This window comes from Chiroxiphia lanceolata, chromosome 2 (assembly GCF_009829145.1).
Source record: "Chiroxiphia lanceolata isolate bChiLan1 chromosome 2, bChiLan1.pri, whole genome shotgun sequence".
Lineage (NCBI taxonomy): Eukaryota > Metazoa > Chordata > Aves > Passeriformes > Pipridae > Chiroxiphia > Chiroxiphia lanceolata.
Window position 1 is genome coordinate 40,630,592 of NC_045638.1, and position 20,584 is coordinate 40,651,175.

General features: G+C 48.6%; 1 protein-coding gene across 1 annotated transcript; it reads left to right on the forward strand.

Moving 5' to 3' along the window:
- The first annotated feature begins 4,111 nt into the window (after positions 1–4,111).
- On the forward strand, positions 4,112–19,664 carry LOC116783102 (G-protein coupled receptor 183-like). The gene is made up of 2 exons (XM_032680377.1): positions 4,112–4,149; positions 18,573–19,664. The coding sequence occupies exon 2, from the start codon at positions 18,606–18,608 to the stop codon at positions 19,662–19,664; it is 1,059 nt and encodes a 352-aa protein (XP_032536268.1). The 5' UTR covers positions 4,112–4,149; positions 18,573–18,605.
- The last annotated feature ends 920 nt before the right edge of the window (positions 19,665–20,584 follow it).

Below are 20,584 nucleotides of genomic sequence, written 5' to 3' on the forward strand. Positions count from 1 at the left end.
TTGTCCCCTGACACAACTTCAGGCCATTCCCTTGGGTCATATCACTGCACCAGAGAGAAGAGATCGGTGCCTGCCCCTCCTCTTCCCCTCATGAGGAAGTTGTAGACCACAAAAATATCAAATATTTCAAAATTCCACAGTCTGCCAAAAATGCCATAAATTTAATTTTCCTGGGTAGATTCAAAAGCCCTAAATACTGAGGCCATTTACATTGCTGCAATAAGAATTTAAAGTGTTTTGGGTATTTCTAAGAGGAGCTTTTGATTTTTTTCTGTTTAGTTTTGCAGTTGATTTAAGGAACTTGCTAAGATTAACTTCCTTGTTGAAAGCAAGTCTGTGATTTTTAAAACCTGCCTCTAATTAATCGAATTCTGTCAATCAACATTGTTTGTGAACTCTTATCAGAAGTTAGGCAAGCCTGCAATAAGTCTTACCAGCAGCCTTTTCCAACATGCCATTGATAATATTAGTAAAGATTAACTATTTGATCACCAAATTAAAAAATAACATGGTTCCATTGCTTTTATTTCTTCCGTTTGTAATCTAACATATAAAGACAGCGCTTGTGGAAACCATTTTTTTTCTTGGATGTCCAAAATCATTTTACTATACATTTTTTCTAACTAGCTTGTAATTTAAAAGTTTTTCCGTAGTACCTGCTTTCTGGGTACACATACGTCTTCCAGATTTTCACTTAGTGCCTGAATAACAAAAAGAGTATCTGAGCTGTCTTTGTCTCTGCCGTGCTTTGACCTCACCACACCAGTTGTCAACAGAGCAGCCAGAAATGACAGAAGGCTGAAATACACTGAGATCCATGCTCTGCCTAAATATTGGTTAAAGAACTAGTCCCCAGACCCCCCTCTACTCAAATGGTATGAGAAGGAGCCTTCCATGGACATCTGGTGCTGGACCGAGGCTTCTATCAGTTTGAAGTTCACCTTCTCTTATGATTCCTACGAGCAACAGCTTTTCCAGCACATTGGCTCACCCTGTGATTTCTGTTCAAGTGTTTATGTTCTTCAATCAGCACCTAACTTGCCTGGAGTTTGTCCCATACCTATGGCAGAGTTTTCATTCCAACTTCTCCTGGCCTGCTTTCAATCACTGGGGTCACGTGCTTCCAGGGGGAGATGGAAAGCAGATTTTATTAGATGGGCATAAACCTCAGTAAAGCTGCACTGGCTTTTGGTAATTTCAGTCCAATGAACCACAGGATTTATTACTGAGGTTTTCTTATTGAAGGTTTTTTATTTATTACTGAGGTTTTCTTATTCCTTACAAGGTGAGGGAAACAGTGTCCTGCGCTTGAGGTGGCACCTGCTCCAGCTGAGACTGGTGGAAAACTTCACTTCCCTTGGCTTTATGTGCCCTGTCTACCAAGAAGATCTCCTCCACGCCTTAGGAAAGACATAAGCATTGACTCTGGATGTGAAATGTGGGGCTCTCCCACGCCACATGGGCTCTAATGCCAGATGAGACCTTTAAAAACACTGTAATACCCTTAGGTGTCCTCCAGAAACCAGAGTCCCTCTGCTCTCAGGGCAGCATGCCCTCTTCCATTGGCTCCTTTCCTCCCTCCCCTCCACACCCGGCCTTGTATAATGAGGACCATCTCACAGAACAAATTAAACCAGAGCACGTACACCAGCACCCTTATGTTTACCAGGAAGCAATATTCACTCCCCTGTCTCATGCCATCACCAAGGAGGTGCTGAGCAGCTGGATGGCAGCAGAAGCCCATGGACTGCCTGTACAAACACAGGTTGTTACAATGTGCCTGCAAAACTCATGAACATGCAGATAACACTTTGGGAACGTGGAAACACCTGCTGGCCCCTGGGGTTCAGACTGGAAGAGCAGGGGGACAGAAGGGTCCATAAATACTCTACAACGGCATCCTCCCAGACGAGCCTTCCACACTGCAGGGCCCTGAACCTCTTCCTCCCTCTTCTGCAAGCCCTGGCAGCTGAGAAAGTGTCTGGTAACCAGGAACTTGGTGACCTTTTTTTCAAGGGCATGTAGTGATAGGACAATGATTTTAAACTGAAAGAGGGCAGGTTTAGATTAAATATTAGGAACAAATAATTAGGGTGGTGAGACACTGGGACAGATTGCCAAGAGAAGCTGTGGATGCCCCATCCCTGGAAGTGTTCAAGGCCCGGTTTGATGGGGCTTTGAGCAACCTGGTGTAGCAGAAGGTTCCCCTGTCTATGGCAGGAGGGTTGAAATGAGATGATGTTTAAGATTCCTTTCATCCCAAACCATTCTCCAATTCTATGACTACCTGGTCCTGCAGGTGCAGTAAATTTTCCCTAGTGAAAATGAGACTTATCTATAAAACAAAACAAGTTGGGGCCTTTGAGGTGTTATAAAAGAAGCAGTGCCTGTTTTACAAGCTGCAAAGGGGAAGAATTTGCCTTTCCCAAAGCTGCCCACCAGCGTTATGGTATCTGCATACAGTGGCAGCATTGAGGCAAAACAGTTCTGTCAAACATTTGCAGCACAAGGAAAAAAAACATTTTTCTATGGGAAATTCAATGGGAAGAGCTCCTGAGGGCTCCCCCCCTCACAGCCCTGCAGGAGGTCAGCTTTCATAAAGAAAGATGTTATAGGTAGCCACACCACACTGACTGGGTTTTGCTCTCTGGCACCGTACACCCATAACCTTTCACTGGCCCAAAATCCCTCAGTCCTCCTTGCCATGTGGCATTTTCCAGTCTAATGCAGGGCTTTAGGTCCAGGTCCTCCCCAAAAATCAGTGCCATGAGAGCAGTGGCTTGGCATAGGGTGCAAATGTAGAAAGTGAGAGTGAGTTTGCTTAATGTCAGTGGTGATTGCTACCAGCATTTCCTCCAGCTAAATATGGGGGTAGCCACTAAAAACAAATCCTGAAACCGCTGAAATTGAGGGGGGTTTGTCTGGTTTCTAATGCTGCCGGCATCGGTTCTGAAGAATTTCACATTAAGTAAAGATGTGCGACAGTCCAAGGTCTGAGAACTTGAGTTAGCCCAGAGCTTTTTCTCAGTTTTGCTCTGAGGTAAGCCAGCATTTCGAAGTGAAAGCTGGCTAAAACCATGATGGTAAGTGTTAACCTACCCAGGAACGCTTGAGGCATGTAAGTGAGAGCCCTCCATGCTCAAAGAGGCTGAGGCCTGAACTTCAGGCAGGAGTGAAAACATCCAAGAAAGAAGTTTGGGGTAGCTCTGGGGGAATCATAGGTATTTCCCTCAGGTAAGTTTAACACCTCATTTCCTTAAATGTCTTTAATTCGTACACAGTAAGAAGCAAAGGTTTTAAGCCAAAGATTTTGGTGCATCAGCTCCTATAAAGCCTGACTATGGCCGGGACCTGATTTCTGCCCATGTACTTGGTGTCAGGTGGAGGTAAGGAAATGTGAATATGTGTTTGATGTCAAGTGTGGGAGACACTTGACACTGAAGTTTTCAGAAAAAGTCAGCTTCCAAGGGCTGTGGTAGGGAAGGTTTTGCATAGGACACTGTATGCTTCAAAAGCTGGCTGGAGTTCCAGAAACTAAAAACAAAACAAAACAAAAACAAAACCAAAAAACCCCAACACCCCCAAAAAAAAACCAACAAAACTTTTTTTTCCGTCTAAATGCTTTTAAATTCTCTAAATAAATGAGTAGAATTAGATCTTATTAAAATATTTAATTCTTATACTAATGACTAGTAGAGGTATAGCAAAGTGATTCAAGAAGCCCTTGCTCTCGAAGCACAAACCTTTGATTTCTCCCTCTCTCCTTTACATTAATCAGCCATTTTAACCCCAACCCCTTCGACGAATCTTTCCCGGAGAGTTTGCAAAGGCAGGACATAGGTACCCTTAAAACAGGGAAACCCCGTGTTCGTAAGGGAGGGATGGCCCTTTCCCCCCGTCCCGGCAGGGTCCGGTGTCCCCGCCGCCGGTGCCTCGGGGCCGGTCCCTCGTTGTGACGGTGACCTCTAGCGGCACCAGGGAGCCGCCTCTCCCCTCCGGGCTGCTCCTCTTCCAGACGTCGACGCCCAAATCGACCCCCGACTTCCATTCACCTCTGCCGGTTAGGAAACGAGGATTTAAGCAAGACGGACTCCGGGTCTTGACTTTCCCCCATCTAGGTGCACAGACACCCGTTCCCTGTAATTTGTGGTAGGTGTTTAGTATGTCTATTTTCCCCTATCTTTCCTGTGAAAACATGTATCTCTTTTAGTAAGTGGCAATTATGCAATCACAATCCTAACCAACATGTCTCATGTGCATGTGAAGTAAGACTCCTTCCCCACAGCAGTGGGCAGCAGCAAATTTCACCTCTAGTTATCCTAAAAATAGCATCTGAGGGTAAAAATCTATTTTTGCTAAATTTCCCTTTTCCTAATTTCTTGCTGTAAATCAGCATTTCTTTGGCATCCCTGACTATGGAGAGGATGTGAGTTTTAGCTCAGCACACCTGTTCCCCTCCATGTGTTCTCCCTGCTCTGGATAGGCCCAGAAAGAGGGCCTACTCACTTCCTTCCTGCACCCTGCTGGCCCTCTCACACGAGACCAGACCCCTAGGCAAAACCAAGTCCCTCAGGCAAAATGGGCTGATGTACTCAGCCTCATCAGCCCATCTCCTATCTGGGTATCCTGGGGTGAGAAGGCAGTCCCATGTGCTCCAGCCCCATGTGCCCCTGTCCCATCAACATCTTCCCCACAGTGCAAGGAGGCTTCCCACTGCCCAGGCCAACTCTCCATCACCTCAGCAGCCCCTCTGGTCCCAGGACTAACAGCTGCTCTGTGGAGAAGTGCCTGAGCTGTCCTTTGCCACACTTGATCTGCCCCAAGCAGGGCTGCGCCAACTTGTCTCAAACCCACAAGTGTGGGATGACATTTTTTCTCTGCTTACAAAAGTCACTTTTCTTCCCTTAAATGTTTTCTTTTTCACCAACTCCCCATCCTTCCTTGCCGATGCAGGGCAAGCTCTGTCGTGGGCCTCCTACAAGGCTTTTGCAGCAGCAATCATGCGAAGATGTGAGCAACCACTTCCTCTTTCCACCACCTCTGTGAATCTGCACCAGGACCTTTTTCAGCTTTGAACCACTCTCCTTGGCTCAAGCCTAGAGAAATTCCCACCATCAGAAACTCAAAAGTCACCTAACACTTCTCCCCTGCTGCACCATGCACACACAGGAGTGACACCAAAGTGACTTTCTCCATATAGTCTCTGGAGCATCTTATAATGGGAGCTGCATCACTGTGGCTTTGGTAGGTTGTGGTTCATTCCTGTGCCTCCTGAAAGCCCTGGAGTTGTTAACACATCACTCTGCTTTGCCAGGGCTCAACCCCGGTATCACCCTGCTCAGGGCTGAGTGCCAAGGCCTTGCAGACACCCCGCAACCTCAGGAGGGGAGAGAAAGTTCAGCACCACCTGAAAAAGGGGGATTTGCACCCTGGCAAGCTCCCTTCCTCCAGTAGGGCTGTGGCATTGTCCCATGCCACCCAGTGGACAACTCATCTCACCCAGCAGCATAGAAGCATGTTAGGAAAGGTTTCCTTGGAGGAAACAATCCTTAAGTAAACTTTTAGATTGGTCTGAGGACATGGTTTGCCACCTCTTGAGCTGGGCAGCTCAGGAGACGTTCATTTAACCTGCCCTGCAGACTTGGTGTTCAGTTGCCCTGCAAAGGGCATGATCTCTCTGCTCAGGGTTATTTCTTTCACAGAAGCCCACACCCCATGCATGAATTTGTATCTAGTTAGCATTTGCTCAGTGGACCTTACTCAAAGGCACCAGTGTGGTACCTTGCTTTTACCTCAGGCTGGTTTCTGATAGAAATCTGGGTCATCCAAGTAGTAAGAACCTTTTCCCTGTCAAGCTCAGCACATTTTACAAGACCTTTGTCTTTCACAAGAACCCATGTGAGGTTGCACAAGCCCTTGGATCCAGCCAGCACGGGGAATCCACCCACAGATATGCTTCACCTCAAAGAATAGAATGAAGATGTTCACATCTCAGGAAGAAAATGTGCTTCTGAGCATAAAACAACCTTCCCCCATGTTCTCACCCCAGTCTGCAATTACAAACATTACAAACATTAATCCCATCATCAATAAACGTCACACCAGAAAAAGCATCTGTGGTTTTTAAGTCACAGATCAGCCGTGGAAAACAGATATTTGGAACAACTGTCCACAAAATGAAAACCATTCAGGCAGTGAAACTGAGAATCATTTGGGTGCAGGAGCTTGACCCAGCAGCATGAAGACAGTGGATGAACACCCACCTGTGTTGATGGGTCCAGCTTCAGATCTGCTGGGTCATCCGTGTGCACAGAGCCTGCAAGTGAAGCACAGCTTTGAGCAGAGACATGTGGCGAGGACCTGAGTGGTGGGAAGCAGCAGGAGCCCCATCACTACAGCCTTTGGGTGGCATGGCTGTGAGCAGACCTTTTGTTTGCTATTACAAGAAAGAGCTGAAAGCAAGCTTTTTCACCTCGAGGCATTCAGCATGCCAGCCAGAGCCAAGCTATTAATTTGTGAACCAAGTGTGGGTGGGGAGACTGTGCATATCCTTATCTACACCTCCTGAGGAGTATCAAAGTCAAGCTAGTGAAACTACACTGTCTCCATTTCTAGTAAATACTAATTTTATGCCTCCTAGGAGCTGGTATTTAAATCAAATTAGAATGATGACTCTATTGTCCCAGAATACTTGAATGCATTAAAAAAAAAAAACAAATGAAAACCCAATCCACTAATAAGACCACAGCAAACAGGTGCATTTGCTGTATTTGTTCCTGTATTTGTTCATGTGAATTGTGTGTTTCGTAAATGATGATCAAGGTCAACTGAAGTCATCAGATGACTACAACGCTGGAGAAACGGGAAATTACTGCTCTCCCTCAAATTCTCCCCAGCCCTTGAAAAAAACCCCCCTTTGTTTCTTGCCCTTTTAGAAATCTTCTTCTTTATTCCCATTTTTCATCAGCCAAGTTATGACTCGTTCTGACATTGATCATTTGCAACCACAGTGGTCACATCCCCTCCTAAGCAGGGACATTCACATGATTATAGGGAGCTGGTACACGTTTAGGAAGAGAGCTAAATTCCTGCTCTCTTGAGGGTAGTCAGCAGTAGATGATGCGGTACCCCTGTGTGCTATATGTGATGGTACTAAAGAACCAGCAGCATGCTGTAATAGCTGTGTAAGGAAGGAGACCTGTTCCTGCATTTGAAAACAATTTCAAAGTAGCAGGGTTTTAGGCATCCTCGAGCTCAGACTTTGATTGGGGGTGTGAAGAATGAAATGCTTCTCTCTGACTGCACATCTCGAGATTACATGTTTTTACAGCTCCAAAATGCCTGGGTTGTTGCACAAAATTAATGCTGGTGAAGAACCAAACAGGATTTCTGGCTCCAGGATGCTAAACCATATAACTGCAATTTGTAAAGGAAGTAATCTAGAAAACCTCATTCCCTGTCTCCGATCCTTGTCTGTGAGATGCAAATCATTCCTCCAAGTCTCATGGCAGAGGTAAAACCTGTGCAAATGCTACGGTGGCAAACAGTGAGGATGCTCAGCAACTGGTGGAAGGGAATTATCCCTGCCTCTGTGAGTCACTCTGTTGGAAGTGCTGGGGCTTCCAACATGTGCCAAACCTTCCCAGTAGGATGGGACTTAAAGCCATGGGGTGTTAAAAGCCAACTTTTTCTCCCCTGTGCTGAAGCCAGGCAAGGACATCTTTTGGCCTGGTTGAGCTGTGGCTCATGGCTTTGTGGGGTAGCTGAATGTGATGCTGAGCATGCTCTACTTTTATGTGTAAGGAAGGGTTTTGTTGTTTCTCAATGGATTTACCCTTACACTAAGTTCTGATTCTGTTTTTTTCAAAAAAAGTTTTATTTTGAGGCCAAAATATCTACCATGTGCATAGGAAACTCCCCTGAAGATGCAATAGGCTGTAACATTGTTTTTCCAGTTTTTATGGAGTGCTCAGAAGTCTCTTCACTTGCAATTTATTCTGACAGACCAAACTTTTCATGATCACAAACAATTTTAAGCATTAAGCATCTACAGCAGAGCCCAGAGACTCAAGTGTTTTCAATAAGCATTAGCAGCTAAAATGCTACAGTCTCCATGAATATGTTAAAAGTGAGTGAAACCCCAGGATGCAAAATTTCCTCTATGAAGAAATAATTTGGAAAATATATTCCAATGCAAGTAAGGGAGGAGACCAACCTCAGCTTGGTCTCAGGAGTGAAGCGGAGAAGCAAAAGCATGTAATAAACACATTAAAACAATATTTAGCCAACAAACCTTTAAAACTACAGACATTTAGGGTGGAAAGGATCTGTCTGGTTTTACAAGTAAGCCCTAAAAGTTAAAATTTGATGACTGCAAGTAAATTCTTCCATATAATCCAGACCTTTAAAGAATCACCAAAATTCAATCTAATTAAATGTTTGGGGTTTAAGCCAATCTGGTTTAAGCAATACATTTTCTTATGTAGATGCAAAGAACTGCAACACAGTGAAGAGAAAATGAGCAGAAGTTGTGGAGGGTGCAGAGAAGTCTATTATCCACTGCAAGTGGATTTCAGCGGAAAAGATCTGCCAGGGAAGGGAGCTGCAGACAAACATGGATCCAGGGCCTATGCAGTTCCTGCCCAGGGGTTTGGTACCATTTTGCTGGGGAAGGGTGCCCAGACCCTCATGAGAATTGCACCATGCAACTGAATAGTGCAAGAACATTTCCCTTCCCTGTTCCCAATGACTTCCCAACTTTTCAAGGGTATTTTTATCTAACAACCAACTTTTCTTGCAGCATTCAACAAAATCTTTCCTGCATGAACATGGTCCTTCATGGGGAAACTGCACAGCAATATGGAGGATTTACCCTGAGATGTTGCCGTCTACTTATTATTTAGCCCCAGAAGCATGTGGTCTCCATTCACAGTTTCCCAAGTTCTGATAAAATCCTCTGGTACGTGGAGATATGTTTAGATGCACATAGACATGCACGTGCATTTGTGTCCTAAGCTCTCAATTCTGTTTTTAAATGGCAAATTCAATACACATGGATGTCAGACATCCATCCTATGGGGTGCCCCACTGAACTGCAGAGAGAGTCCCCATGTGCTGCAAGCAGAGGCTGAGTCTGGGCTGTCTGCAGGGTGGGAGCAGAACAAAGGCTGCGCTGACAGCACTCGCTGTGGTTACATGGCCCCAACACTTTCTGTTGTGCAAAGTCTTTCGGGTCTGTATGGCTTTGGCCAGACAGGCATGGTTTGGATTGGGGCTGGTTTTGCCAAAAGAGTGTTTTGGGGTGAATGTTGATGGAAAATTCCACCTAAAAATGGCTTAATGATTTCTGAAAGTAGAATTCAAGAGAGACATTGCCATTTGTATGTGAACAAATAGTGCTGTGGTTTGGCAGATTGGTGCTTGCTTCCCAAGGGAGCTAACCATTACAGAGGGATGTGCTTGCAAGGATGTGGCCATGGGCTTTTTACTCGCTTCATGAAATTCCTGCATTCTCTGGCCAAGCTGCAGGTACTCCCAAAATATCAGCTTAGTAGAAATGTTACTGTTTGCTCCCAATTCCTGGAAGGTCTCATCCATGTGCTGCTGCACAACGCTTGCAGCAGGGCTGGTGGGGTCCCTAGGAGGACCTGGCACTGGCCAAACCCTCACAGGGATCGAGATGCTGGCAGCTCCAGGAGGGCAGCCTGCAATCAGCCAGACATGTATCCTGGCAGCAACTGGTCTGCACCCACACCTCTGCTCTCCCTTGCTGTGTAGGGAGCAGCAGTGAAGCAACCAGCCCGTGGTGCTCCTCATCTCCTCAGAGAGATGACGAGTGTCACAGCAGGGCACAGAGGTCTGTGCTGTGGCTGTGCCGGGGGCAGGCACCACCAAGCATCATGGCTCTCTGAGGTGCCATCTCTTCCTTCTCCTGCCTGCTCTCCTAAGCAGGATAAAAAGAAGAGGGGAGCAACACCAAAAAGCCACATAAAAGTTGCATTCCTGGTCCTATAAATTAAGATCTGCCTGCATTAGGACAGTCTGTACCGACTCAGCTCTCGTCCCGTGCACACACGCACCACGTGCAGGGGTGTGTGACAGCCTTTCGCTGGGTGATTGCTGACGGGTTTCTCCTCGGGACTGTGCCATGCTCGGAGCCACGTGGGCCACGTTCTGTGGGTGAATCATTGTTGTGCTACAAACGGATTTGTCTCTTTGCTCTGCCCACACTGAGTCTAGGCAGCAATAACCACAAAAGCTAGAGTTCACCCTGTCCACCTCTGACAAGGGAGGCTTTTGTTAAGGAAGGTTTTTGTTCCACAGTGAGCTGGTCCTATCCTCTCCCAAAAGCCATCAGATTCTGCAGGATTAGAGGTTGAGGAGATGGAAAAGCACAGAGGTACTGAGTGCATGGGGCTGGTGCTGCAGCCATTTACGGCCACCCTTCGAGCAAGCAAGAACAAGCTGCTCTGAGAAAAAATCAGATGCTAAAGTCTCCAGCTATTCACTGTTCACTGTGACTTTTCTGAGGTTTCCTTTCCCACAATAAAGCAAAGAGCACCCTACTTGCTTGCATGCAAGTATTGGGTAGATAAATCAGCAGAGGTTGCTGAAGCACAGAGGTGCTTGAAAACTGCCTGCATAGCCGGGCCCAGAGGGTGATGATCAGCAGCACAGATTCTAGTTGGAGGCCACAGAATCACAGAATATGCCGAGTTGGAAGGGATGCACAGGATCATCCAGTCCAGCTCTTAGACCTGCACAGGACCATCCCCAAGAGTCACACCATGTGCTTGAGAGTATCATCCAAACACTTCTTGAACTCTGGCAGGCTTGGTACTGTGACCACTTCCCAGGAGAGCCTGTTCCAGTGCCCAACCACCCTCTGGGTGAAAAGCCTTTTTCTAATATCCAACCTAAACCTCCTCTGATACCACTTCAGACCATTCCCTCGGGTCCTGTCACTGGTCACTACAGAGAAGAGATCAGTGCCTACCCCTCCTCTCCCCCTTACAAGGAGCTTGTAGATTGCAATGAGGTCTCCCCTCACTCTCTCCTTCTCCAGGCTGAACAGACCAAGTAACCTCAGACACTTCTCACAAGGCTTCCTCTCAAGGCCCTTCACCTTCTTTGTTGCCCTCCTTTGGTTGCTCTCTAACCTTAATACCTTTCTTATATTGTGGCACCCAAAACTGCACACAATATTCAAGGTTAGGCCGCACCAGTGCAGAGCAGAGCAGAACAATCCCCTCCTTCAACTGGCTGGCGATGCTTTGCCTGATGCACCCCAGGACATGGTTGGCCCTCCTGGCTGCCAGGGCACTGACTCATATTCAACTTGCCATCAACCAGGACCCCCAGGTTCCTTTCCATGGCACTGCTTTCCAACACCTCATTCCCCAGTCTGTACAAACATCCAGGGTTACCCTATCCCAGGTGGAGAATCCTGCACTTCCCGTTGTTGAACTTCATATGGTTGGTGATTGCCCAGTCCTCCAATTTGTCCAAGTCTCTCTGCAGGGCCTCTCTGGCTTCAAGGGAGTCAACAGCTCCTCCCAGGTTTGTGTCATCTGCAAACTTGCTAATTATACCTTCCAGTCCTGCATCCAAGTCATTTATGAAGATGTTGAAGAGTCCAGGGCCTAAGATGGAGCCCTGTGGAACCCCACTAGTGACAGGTTGTCAGTCGAGTCAGGCCAGTAACTAGTTGTGTACCCCAGGGGTCAGTACTGGCTCCAATCCTGTTCAACATCTTCATTAATGACCTGGACCATGGAGCAGAGGGCACCCCCAGCACGTTTGCTGATGACACCAAACTGGAAGGAGTGGCTGATGAACCAGAGGGTTGTGCTGCCTTCCAGAGGGATCTTGATAGGCTGGAGAAATGGGCCAATAGGAATCTCATCAAGTTCAGCGAGGGGAAGTTCAAAATCCTGCACATAGAGAAGAACAACTCCGGGAGGGGGTGGGGGCAGCCAACTGGGAAGCAGCTCTGCGGAAAAGGACCTGGGGGTCCTGATGGACACCACGTTGAACATGAGCCACCAATGTGCCCTTGTAGCAAAGAAGGCCTATGGTGTCCTGGGGTGCATTAGTCAAAGTACTGCCATCAGGCTGGGGGAGATGATCTTTACTCCCTGCTCAGCCCTGGTGAGGGGCCACACCTGAACTCCTGCATTCAGTTTTGGGCTCCTCTGTACACAGAGACACAGACATACTGAATAGAGTCCAGCAAAGAAACCTGAAGATGATGAAGGGACAGGAGCATGTCTCCTGAGAAGAAAGATTGAGAGAGCTGGAATTCTTCAGCCTGGAGAAGGCTCAGGGGCAGCTCATCAATGTATATAAATGCCTGAAGGGAAGGGGTAAAGAGGACAGAGCCAGGTTCTCTTTAGTGGTGTTCAGTGTCAGGATCAGAGGCAACAAGCACAACCTGAAACACGGGAGGGTCTCTCTGGACATCAAGAAACACATTTTCACTGTGAAGGTGACCGAGCACTGGCACAGGTTGCCCAGAGAGGTTGTGCAGTCTCCATCCTTAAAGATACCTATCAGCTGTCTCGACACAGTTCTGGACAACCAGCTTGGGTGTCCCTGCTTTAGCAGTGTGGTTGGACCAGCTGACCCCCAGACATCCCTTCAAACCTTCCACTCTGTGATCCTCTGAGGCATTGGTGCACTGAACTGAGCACCCCACAGAAATGCTCATGAGAATGCTGATTTTTCCACATGCCATAGGATTTACCTCGTATGTGTTAAACATGGCCAAAACCTGGCCACAACATGGCCTAAACACTGAATGCAAAGAATAAATGGAAATTAAGAAAAAAAATACAATTCACAAAATATGAAGATGTCTTTCCAAGAGAAATTACTGTAAAGGATCATGGAGATCCAGACTGAATTAAGAAGCGTTTTTGGCACTTTCTCTATCACGAACTCTCATTTCTGCATTTTGTGTTCATCTTCTGTGCCAGTTGCTCTTGTTCATGTCGTAGCTTCACATGACAGACGTGTGTGTGCTTGTATAGCATACGTGGCCATGTCATAAGAGAAAACCAGATAAAAATAGGACCTCAGTTCTACAAACTTGCCTTATGATTGTGTGTTTTTAACAAGCATTTAAACATTGTTTTTAACCACGGAAATCAGATACCAAGAAAACTTTCATCTTATTCCCACAAAATCAAAATGGAGCTTCTAAGTCACAGTGCAGCGTGGGAGCAAGCACCTTTCGTGCTCACTGGAGGAAGTTATTTAAGACTGTGAATTTCATTGGTATTTCTCCTACCAAGGTGCCCCAACCCTCATGACTAAGAGTTGCCCCTGTTAGCACACCTACCCTGTCCCTGCAGCCAGGCTCAGGGAAACCATAGGTACCTGGAAATCATGGTGGTTGGATGGCCCCCAAACGAGGCTTTTTGCTCACATTTTGGGACTGAAGTCAAGGGGATGTGGAAGGAAGCAGCTGCCTGCTGCTGTGTTGAATTCTACTGCTCAGGATGTTGGAGTGACCTGTTCTGCTCCTCTGACTGTGTCGTGACTTGATGCTGCAACATCATTTCCAAAGCTGTGCTACACGTGCAGAATAAAGCCCAACATGTCATGCAGAAGCTGATTTCAGCTGGTTTGTTATTCAGCATTTCCCACTTAGATTTAGGGCCAGATTAGGTTTCAAACATATCAAAACTCCAGTAATTGTTTTCTTGAGATTTTTATCACAAATTGGTAGGAATCTTCAGGTTTTTGCTTTCTCTACAATTCCCATCATCTTGAGCTAAAGCCTCTCAAACATTGTCCTCCCCACATAGCTGCTGTTATTGAATAGACAGGTGGATGTTACAATCAGAGGTTCTCCCAAATTCTGTTCTACTACCAGGTGACTAATGGTGACTTGAGATACAGGGGCTGAGCTGTGGAAAATCCCTCCTTCTTGCATTGAAACTGAAAGCACCTGGATCTGAGATTTTTGTGTCTACCAAAGCTTCCTGAGAATGTTTTGCACTAGAAGAGAGAAAAGGTAACCAAAATCGATGAGGAAAGCAAAGAGGGAGAGGTGATGATACAATGGAAAGAGGAGGCGCAAACCTCCTGCTGTCTCTCTGAGAAGGGGCTGTTGCCTCATTTGTTATGCTGCCTTGCCCTCAGAAAGTCCAGCTCCAATCATCTCTCAACTTTGGGAAACCCCACCAGATGTAAACAACTGCCTCAACACCCCCAAGTGTGGCTTTGAACCCCAAAGATGGTTCAGGAGGAAGCCCAGCAATAGATGTCCCAGCACGTGTGAGGGCATATGCCTGCCTGGCATGGTTCTTACAGCTCTTTGTGAGCCTTCCTTGCCTGCCACAGCCATCATCACAGCTGGGCTCACAGCTGATGGCCTGAAGGACTTGCCCCCAGAGGAGGAGCTGTGGCCTGGCTTTTCTGCTTGGCTGGCAAGCAATATCCATTATGAGGTCTCCAGGAGGGAAACGAGACTGCAGGGAGCCTTCGAGGGACTGCAGAGAGCGACATCCCCTGTGAGGATGATGTGAGAGGAGCCCCAGTGACTCAGAGGTGCACATCTGTCCTGAAATACCCAACATCTGGCTCTGAAAAGTAGCATGGAGTGGCTGCCTGTCTGGAGTCACGTCATGGTTAATGACCATGATGCACGTGTCAGAAAAGAGAATCTCCGTGCTGAGTGTTAGCAGAGGACTCCCACAGGAGGTGTCCCCCATGCCTTGGCCGAGTCCCTGGCAGCAGGGACACCCTGGGACAGGAGGTCCCACTTGGCCCTGGGATGAGTACCCAGGCTGTGGTATTCTGCGTAGTCCCTGCCAGGCCCGAGGAAAACTGTCTTTGTGCAAACATGGACACAACAGAAGAAAACCTGGTCCCAGTTTTGAAGTTGAACCTCACTACTCAAATCTCATATCACATTCCATCCAACCACTGGGTTCAGTGAAGGTCAATAGCTCCTAAATGAGATGGCTGCAAACTGAGCTGGACAGGGCTTCTCTGCACTGTCTTGGGGGATCCCTTTTCAGCACACCCAGTGTTGCAGAGGCAGGAACCGGGTCCCGCCAGCTGAGAAGTGGATCCCCTCAGCCCCTCTCCCCCACCCAAAGGAGCTGTTGTTGCCTGTGGTGCAGCACAGTGCAGTTCAGCACTGCTGGGCTTGGTGGGGCCGTGCAAACGGGTGGAGCTGGGCTGCACTCCTGTAGCACAGCACCTGCTGCACCCAGGGCAGGAGCATGTTTTGCACAAAAGAACCCACTTCCTTTCTTCTGCATTGCAAAAAGAAAAATAAAATCAGACAGAGAGCACTATTTTCCCTCCTTCTTATTCCCAAGTCCCTAGATGAGGTTGTCACCTAGACCTTTGGGCTCCTCAATCTGTTTCGAGGCTGGTGTTGCGATTTGGGCCATTTCCCTTCTCTGCACAGAGGCTGAGACCCTTTGGAGCTCCCTTTGTTCAGGCCCTCTTTTGACACAGCAATGCCGTCCCACTCCCATTGGCTCCCACGAGAAGCCCCCCACACACAGGCAGGTGCCAGGTACTGGTGCCACTGGGTTATCAGCATGTGATTCCCCTTCTGGGATCTGCAGCTCTCTTTTTAGTGCCTGCGTGCCCTCAGAGCCCAAGGGACTGGAGGGATTGTATATGGGGGATGTTTGCTCGGAAAAGTCCCGAGCATGAATTTGCATCACAAACCGCCCCATCCATCATTGCCGAGCCCTGGTGATGGTGACCGGCTGGAGGCATTGCAGGCACCTGGCTGGAAGCCAATGGCATTTTGCCCAGCTTCATCCCAGATTTGTTTCCTTGACGGTGTTAATATGTGGACATGAAACTCTCATACAAGAGAGCGTAAGGAAGGCAGCCAGAAGCCCCATCAGTGGGGCACAGTGACCCCTGAATTTGTGTGACCAGTATTTATTTCAGCTGCAGCTCTTTGTCATGCAGTGCTTTAGGTAGATGAGAAAATAGCCCTGAATCCACTCACCGGTGCGGGCTCGGGATATCTGTAGAGATAACACTTCTCTACTGTTACATCCACTGGCTGTTTTTTCACCGTCATGATGAAACAGCTCAACAACATATGAGCCCCTACACAAGCCTGATTAGCTTAAGTCTTGACAGATGTGCATGTAGAAAATCCCCATCTTACTAAGGAATATTTTGAATAATTTACCCAGCAGTTATTCTATTACTAGCAGACCTTTCCCTCTGTGTGATATAACCCCCCAGGCAACAAAAGTATCTCCAATGACAGATGCTTGTTAGCAAATTTTCACTATTACTCTTGCTAGGTACCTTCAACTTGTAGTAAATTCATGGCAATATCATACACTGTGTAATTTCTATACAAATGACTCATGGTACATGGGTACACAGATTAGTACTGCGTTTGATATCACTGTTTTAAAACATTAGAAATAATATGCAATTAAATAATTAGTTGGGCTTTACTAGCTCAGAGGGAAATATAAATTTAACTTAACTGTAATCTTAACCTTGACATTTCTTTGCTTCAGTATTTTTCAGTAGCATCCTGAATGCCCCATGATGGGAATTTCCTAGTGTATTAGGAGTTTTTGGGAGGGGAAAAAAAGGAAGCAAGCAAGATCATCACCACCACCACTAAAAACCCAACAGCTTAAAACCACTAAAAAGAGCATAAAAAATCCTTTTGGAATTTGAGAACCCCAGTGTTCTCCAGTAAAGTAGCCACTGTGGGGAAGACTGTCCCGCTGGTCACAGTGTAGGCTGCGCTTCTGCAAACATTTTAGGAAGTGCTGGGAAGGAAAGTGCTCTCTTCACACTGTAAGACACGCACATAGGGCCGTGGGGTAAATCACAGCCCTCACTGCTCTGCACCCTGTGGGGGCAGAGCCTGCCCTGAGAACCCCAGCTGAGGCAAGGGGCTTTGCCCAGCGTTCACCACGCAATATGTTATCTTAGTAACAACAATTTTTTTCCACTAAGGGCAAATTGTCTCGTTCCACTCAGGTTAGCCTCTGCCCTAAGGAGCTGTGCCTGGTGGTCTCTCCATGTGTGTACGAAAGGCAAAGCTGGGCTTCACCACAGCCTGGGGAGCCAGGTACAGTGTGTCTTGCTCTGGCCACAGGCACAATAAGCTCCGTAGGAGGTCTGCCGCAACTTTGTTGGAAAGGTGCCATGGTCCAATTCACGCTTCCGTGGCCATATATACGTGCCTCAGGGGTGAGCCATCTGGACTGCACGTGAATCAGAGCTGAGGCTGTTTTCATTGTTCAGATGCATTTTGCATCCTTGTATAACTTCTCAGAGTAAAACTCGAAGTCGGCTCAGATGTCGGGAGCGATTGCCGCGCAGGTACAGTCATTTATCTTCTCCAGCACAGCCACTACTGAAAATATCCTCCGCGGCAGCAGCATGCCTCTCACACACCGAAAGAAAAAAAACCCCACCCAGAAAGAACACACAGTTTTACTAACCCTAAGAGAAAAAAAAGAAAAAAAAAAAAAAAAAAACACCACCCCAAACCTCACGGTACTTTTGTAATGTGAGCGAATCCCGGGAGGAGCTAACACGGCTGGGGAGCCCGAGTGCAGGTCGAGGGCAAGAGGTTCCTCGCCCGCCGCCCCTCAAAAGTCGGGAGGGAGGAGGAGGAGGAAGAGGAGGAGGAGGCCCCGATTTCTCTTTCGCGCTTGTGCGTGTGAGCATCTCAGCCCCTCGGGGGTCGCCGCCGCCGCGGGCGGGAGGCAGCGCCGTCCGTCCGTCCGTCCCGTCCCGCCCGGTGCAGCGGCTGCTGCAGAGCGGAGCCCGGCGGTGGCAGCGTGCGGTGAGAGAAGGGCGGGGGGCGCGTCCCGGCAGCTGCTGCAGCCCCGCGGCGGAGGGTCCCCGCTGTCCTCGGGCTGCCCAAAGCGGGGCGAGCGGCGGGAGGGCGTGCGGGGCGCGGGGGGTCGGTGCCGCGGTGTTCCCAGTTCCCTGAGCTAACGGGCACGGCGTGCGGGGTTTTTGGGAAAGGCTGGGTTTTTTGGATAAGGCTTGGGGTTTTATCGGGGAAGGTTAGTTTTTTTCCTCTCTTTGAATTTCTTCAGTTTTGTTCCTGCTTTGGTCCCGCCGGAGATTCGTGAAGGTGCTCCTCAGCACATCTGCGGGCTGGTCCCCTCAGTCCCCCTGGTCCCCCGGCCCCTCCACTTTCTCAGTGAAGCTCCCCATTCCCCTCACAGTAACGAGTAAATGACATGACTGCCACTAGATGACTTTGGGACCTTTCCGGTGTGACAGACAGTTCCTCTCCCCAGTATCCCCAGTCCTTTCTTGTATGGATTGGACTTAAAAAAAAACCAAACAAAACCCCTCCAAAAATACAAAAATAAGAGGAGCTGGTGATAAGAAGATGAGAATGAGTCACAGCCCCTGTTGAGATGCTCACATCAAAATCACAAGAGAAGCATTTTTCCAAATGACTCGAGCTGTGTGCTGCCAGGGGAGTGGCAGGAGCAGAGGACAGACCTTTTGATTTGTGATGGGGGCCAGCTCTAAGGGTGCCATTCCTGTTATCAATAAGCTACAAGTTTCATGTCTGTTCTTATTCCAAGGGAGAGGGCAAGAGCCTGTGAGGCACCACAGAAATGGCTGTTGTGGAGGCCACGTTCCCACCCACCAACCTCACCTTTGGCAACCAAAGCAGCTGCAATGTGCACAACCACCACTTATCTACCAAAGTCACCTTCTCCCTCTTCTACACCACCCTGTTGGTGTTTGGCGCCTGTGGGAATGTCCTGGCTCTCTGTATCACCTTCCAGAGCAGGAAGAAGAAACTCAACTCCACTGACCTTTACCTGGTGAACCTGGCCCTCTCCGATGCCCTCTTCACCCTGGCACTGCCAGGCAGGATTGCCTACTACATCCTGGAGTCTGATTGGCCCTTTGGGGACTGGTTCTGTCGGGCCACAGCTTTCATTTTCTACATGAACACCTATGTGAGCATCTACTTCATGACCTGTGTGAGTGTGGACCGCTACATTGCTGTGGTGCGCACCAGGCACCCCGGCAGGATTCGGAAGATGAGCCGTGCCAGGGGCATCTGTGTCCTCATCTGGTCCTTGGTGTTCCTGCAGACGGCGCCGCTGCTTCTGCGGCCCATGACACGGAGGATGGGCGACAAGCTGACGTGCATGGAGTACTTCAACTTCGAGGAGATTCCCAAGCTGCCCTACCTGCTCCTGGTGGCCTGCGTGCTTGGCTTCTTCCTGCCTGTTGGCATCATCTTGGTGTGCTATGTGAGGATCAACCTCAAGCTCTGCCAGACGGCCAAGGAGAACCCACTGACGGTGAAGAACGGGCACCACCACCGGGCCTTCACTGTCATCCTGGTGGTGCTGCTGGCTGTCCTGCTCTGCTTCAGTCCCTACCACCTCAACATTGTCCAGTTCATGGTCAGGAAGATCCTCTACCAGCCATCCTGCCATGAGCAGCAAGCCTTCAAGATGTCGCTGCAAGTCACTGTGGCGTTCATGAACTTCAACTGCTGCATCGACCCCATCATCTACTTCTTCGCCTTCCGAGGCTACAAGCGGAGGCTGCTCCGCATCTTCAGGAACAGCGGCTCGCTGGCTACCTCCTCTACTGCCAAGAGCCCCTCTGAGAGCAACAGCAACAGCCAGCCCCCTGGCTCCATCTCTGTCTAGCAGCACAACCCATTCCCTTTTGCTCTGGCCTATGGACCATCCCTGACAGCAGGAACCAGAGTTGAGCTGCAGGACCAACACCTTCAACAAGCTTCCTTGCTCCCGTGTCTAGAGCCAGGGGCTCCCACAAAGCCAACCTGTCTGGGACACAGCTCTGCCTGGCTCTGCACAGGCCTGCGCTCAGCACTGCTACACTTGCACCTGCCATCCTGGAGCACAGAGAGACAAATTTTCATCACAGCCCCACAGAAGGCAACTAATGCAGCTGCTCTGGCTGGCAAACCTAGCTGGATGTTTCCCAGCACTGCACTGCACCCCTTTCCCATGCCTGTCCCACATCCCCCATGGGTCTGGGGGCTGCAGGTAGCTACCATGGCCGTCCCTCTGTCTCCTTCCCTTACACTGCCCCTGGAGCACTGGAGCAGCATCGCTGCAAGCCTCAGGGCAGCCTACATGGAGCAGTCAGGCTCTGGGCACTTCAGGAGAAGTCTAGGATGTTACTTCCATGCAGAAAATGGCCTATAGCTCCTTCCTGCCACAAATAAACAGCACCTCTGCTCTCTCCCTGCTCAGCATCCCACTCCTGTGCCTGGGCTCTGTGTGGGGTAAGCAGTAAGTGCGGGGCCTGTGGGAGCTGCTGGAAAAGCCCTTTCTCAAATGAGAGGGAGGAGGATGTGAATTTGTAGAGTGCTGCTGCCTGTGTCCTCCCACTTGGCTGGCTGCTTCTTCCCCAGAATGCTCTTCCTTACACCTGAGGGCACTGCAGTCACCCCAGGACCCACTGCTAGGAAGGGGATAGTGGGGATGGCCTGGCTTCCAGCTCGGCCCCACGGCTGCAAACCTGCCTTGGATGTACTCACTGGGGAAACCTTCCCACCACTCCTTAATTTGAAGGGAGTGGAGGAACAGGGACAAGAGGA

Bases quoted from the DNA above. Each gene is read 5' to 3' on its own strand.
- LOC116783102 (XM_032680377.1), top strand. From the start codon at position 18,606: ATGGCTGTTGTGGAGGCCACGTTCCCACCCACCAACCTCACCTTTGGC.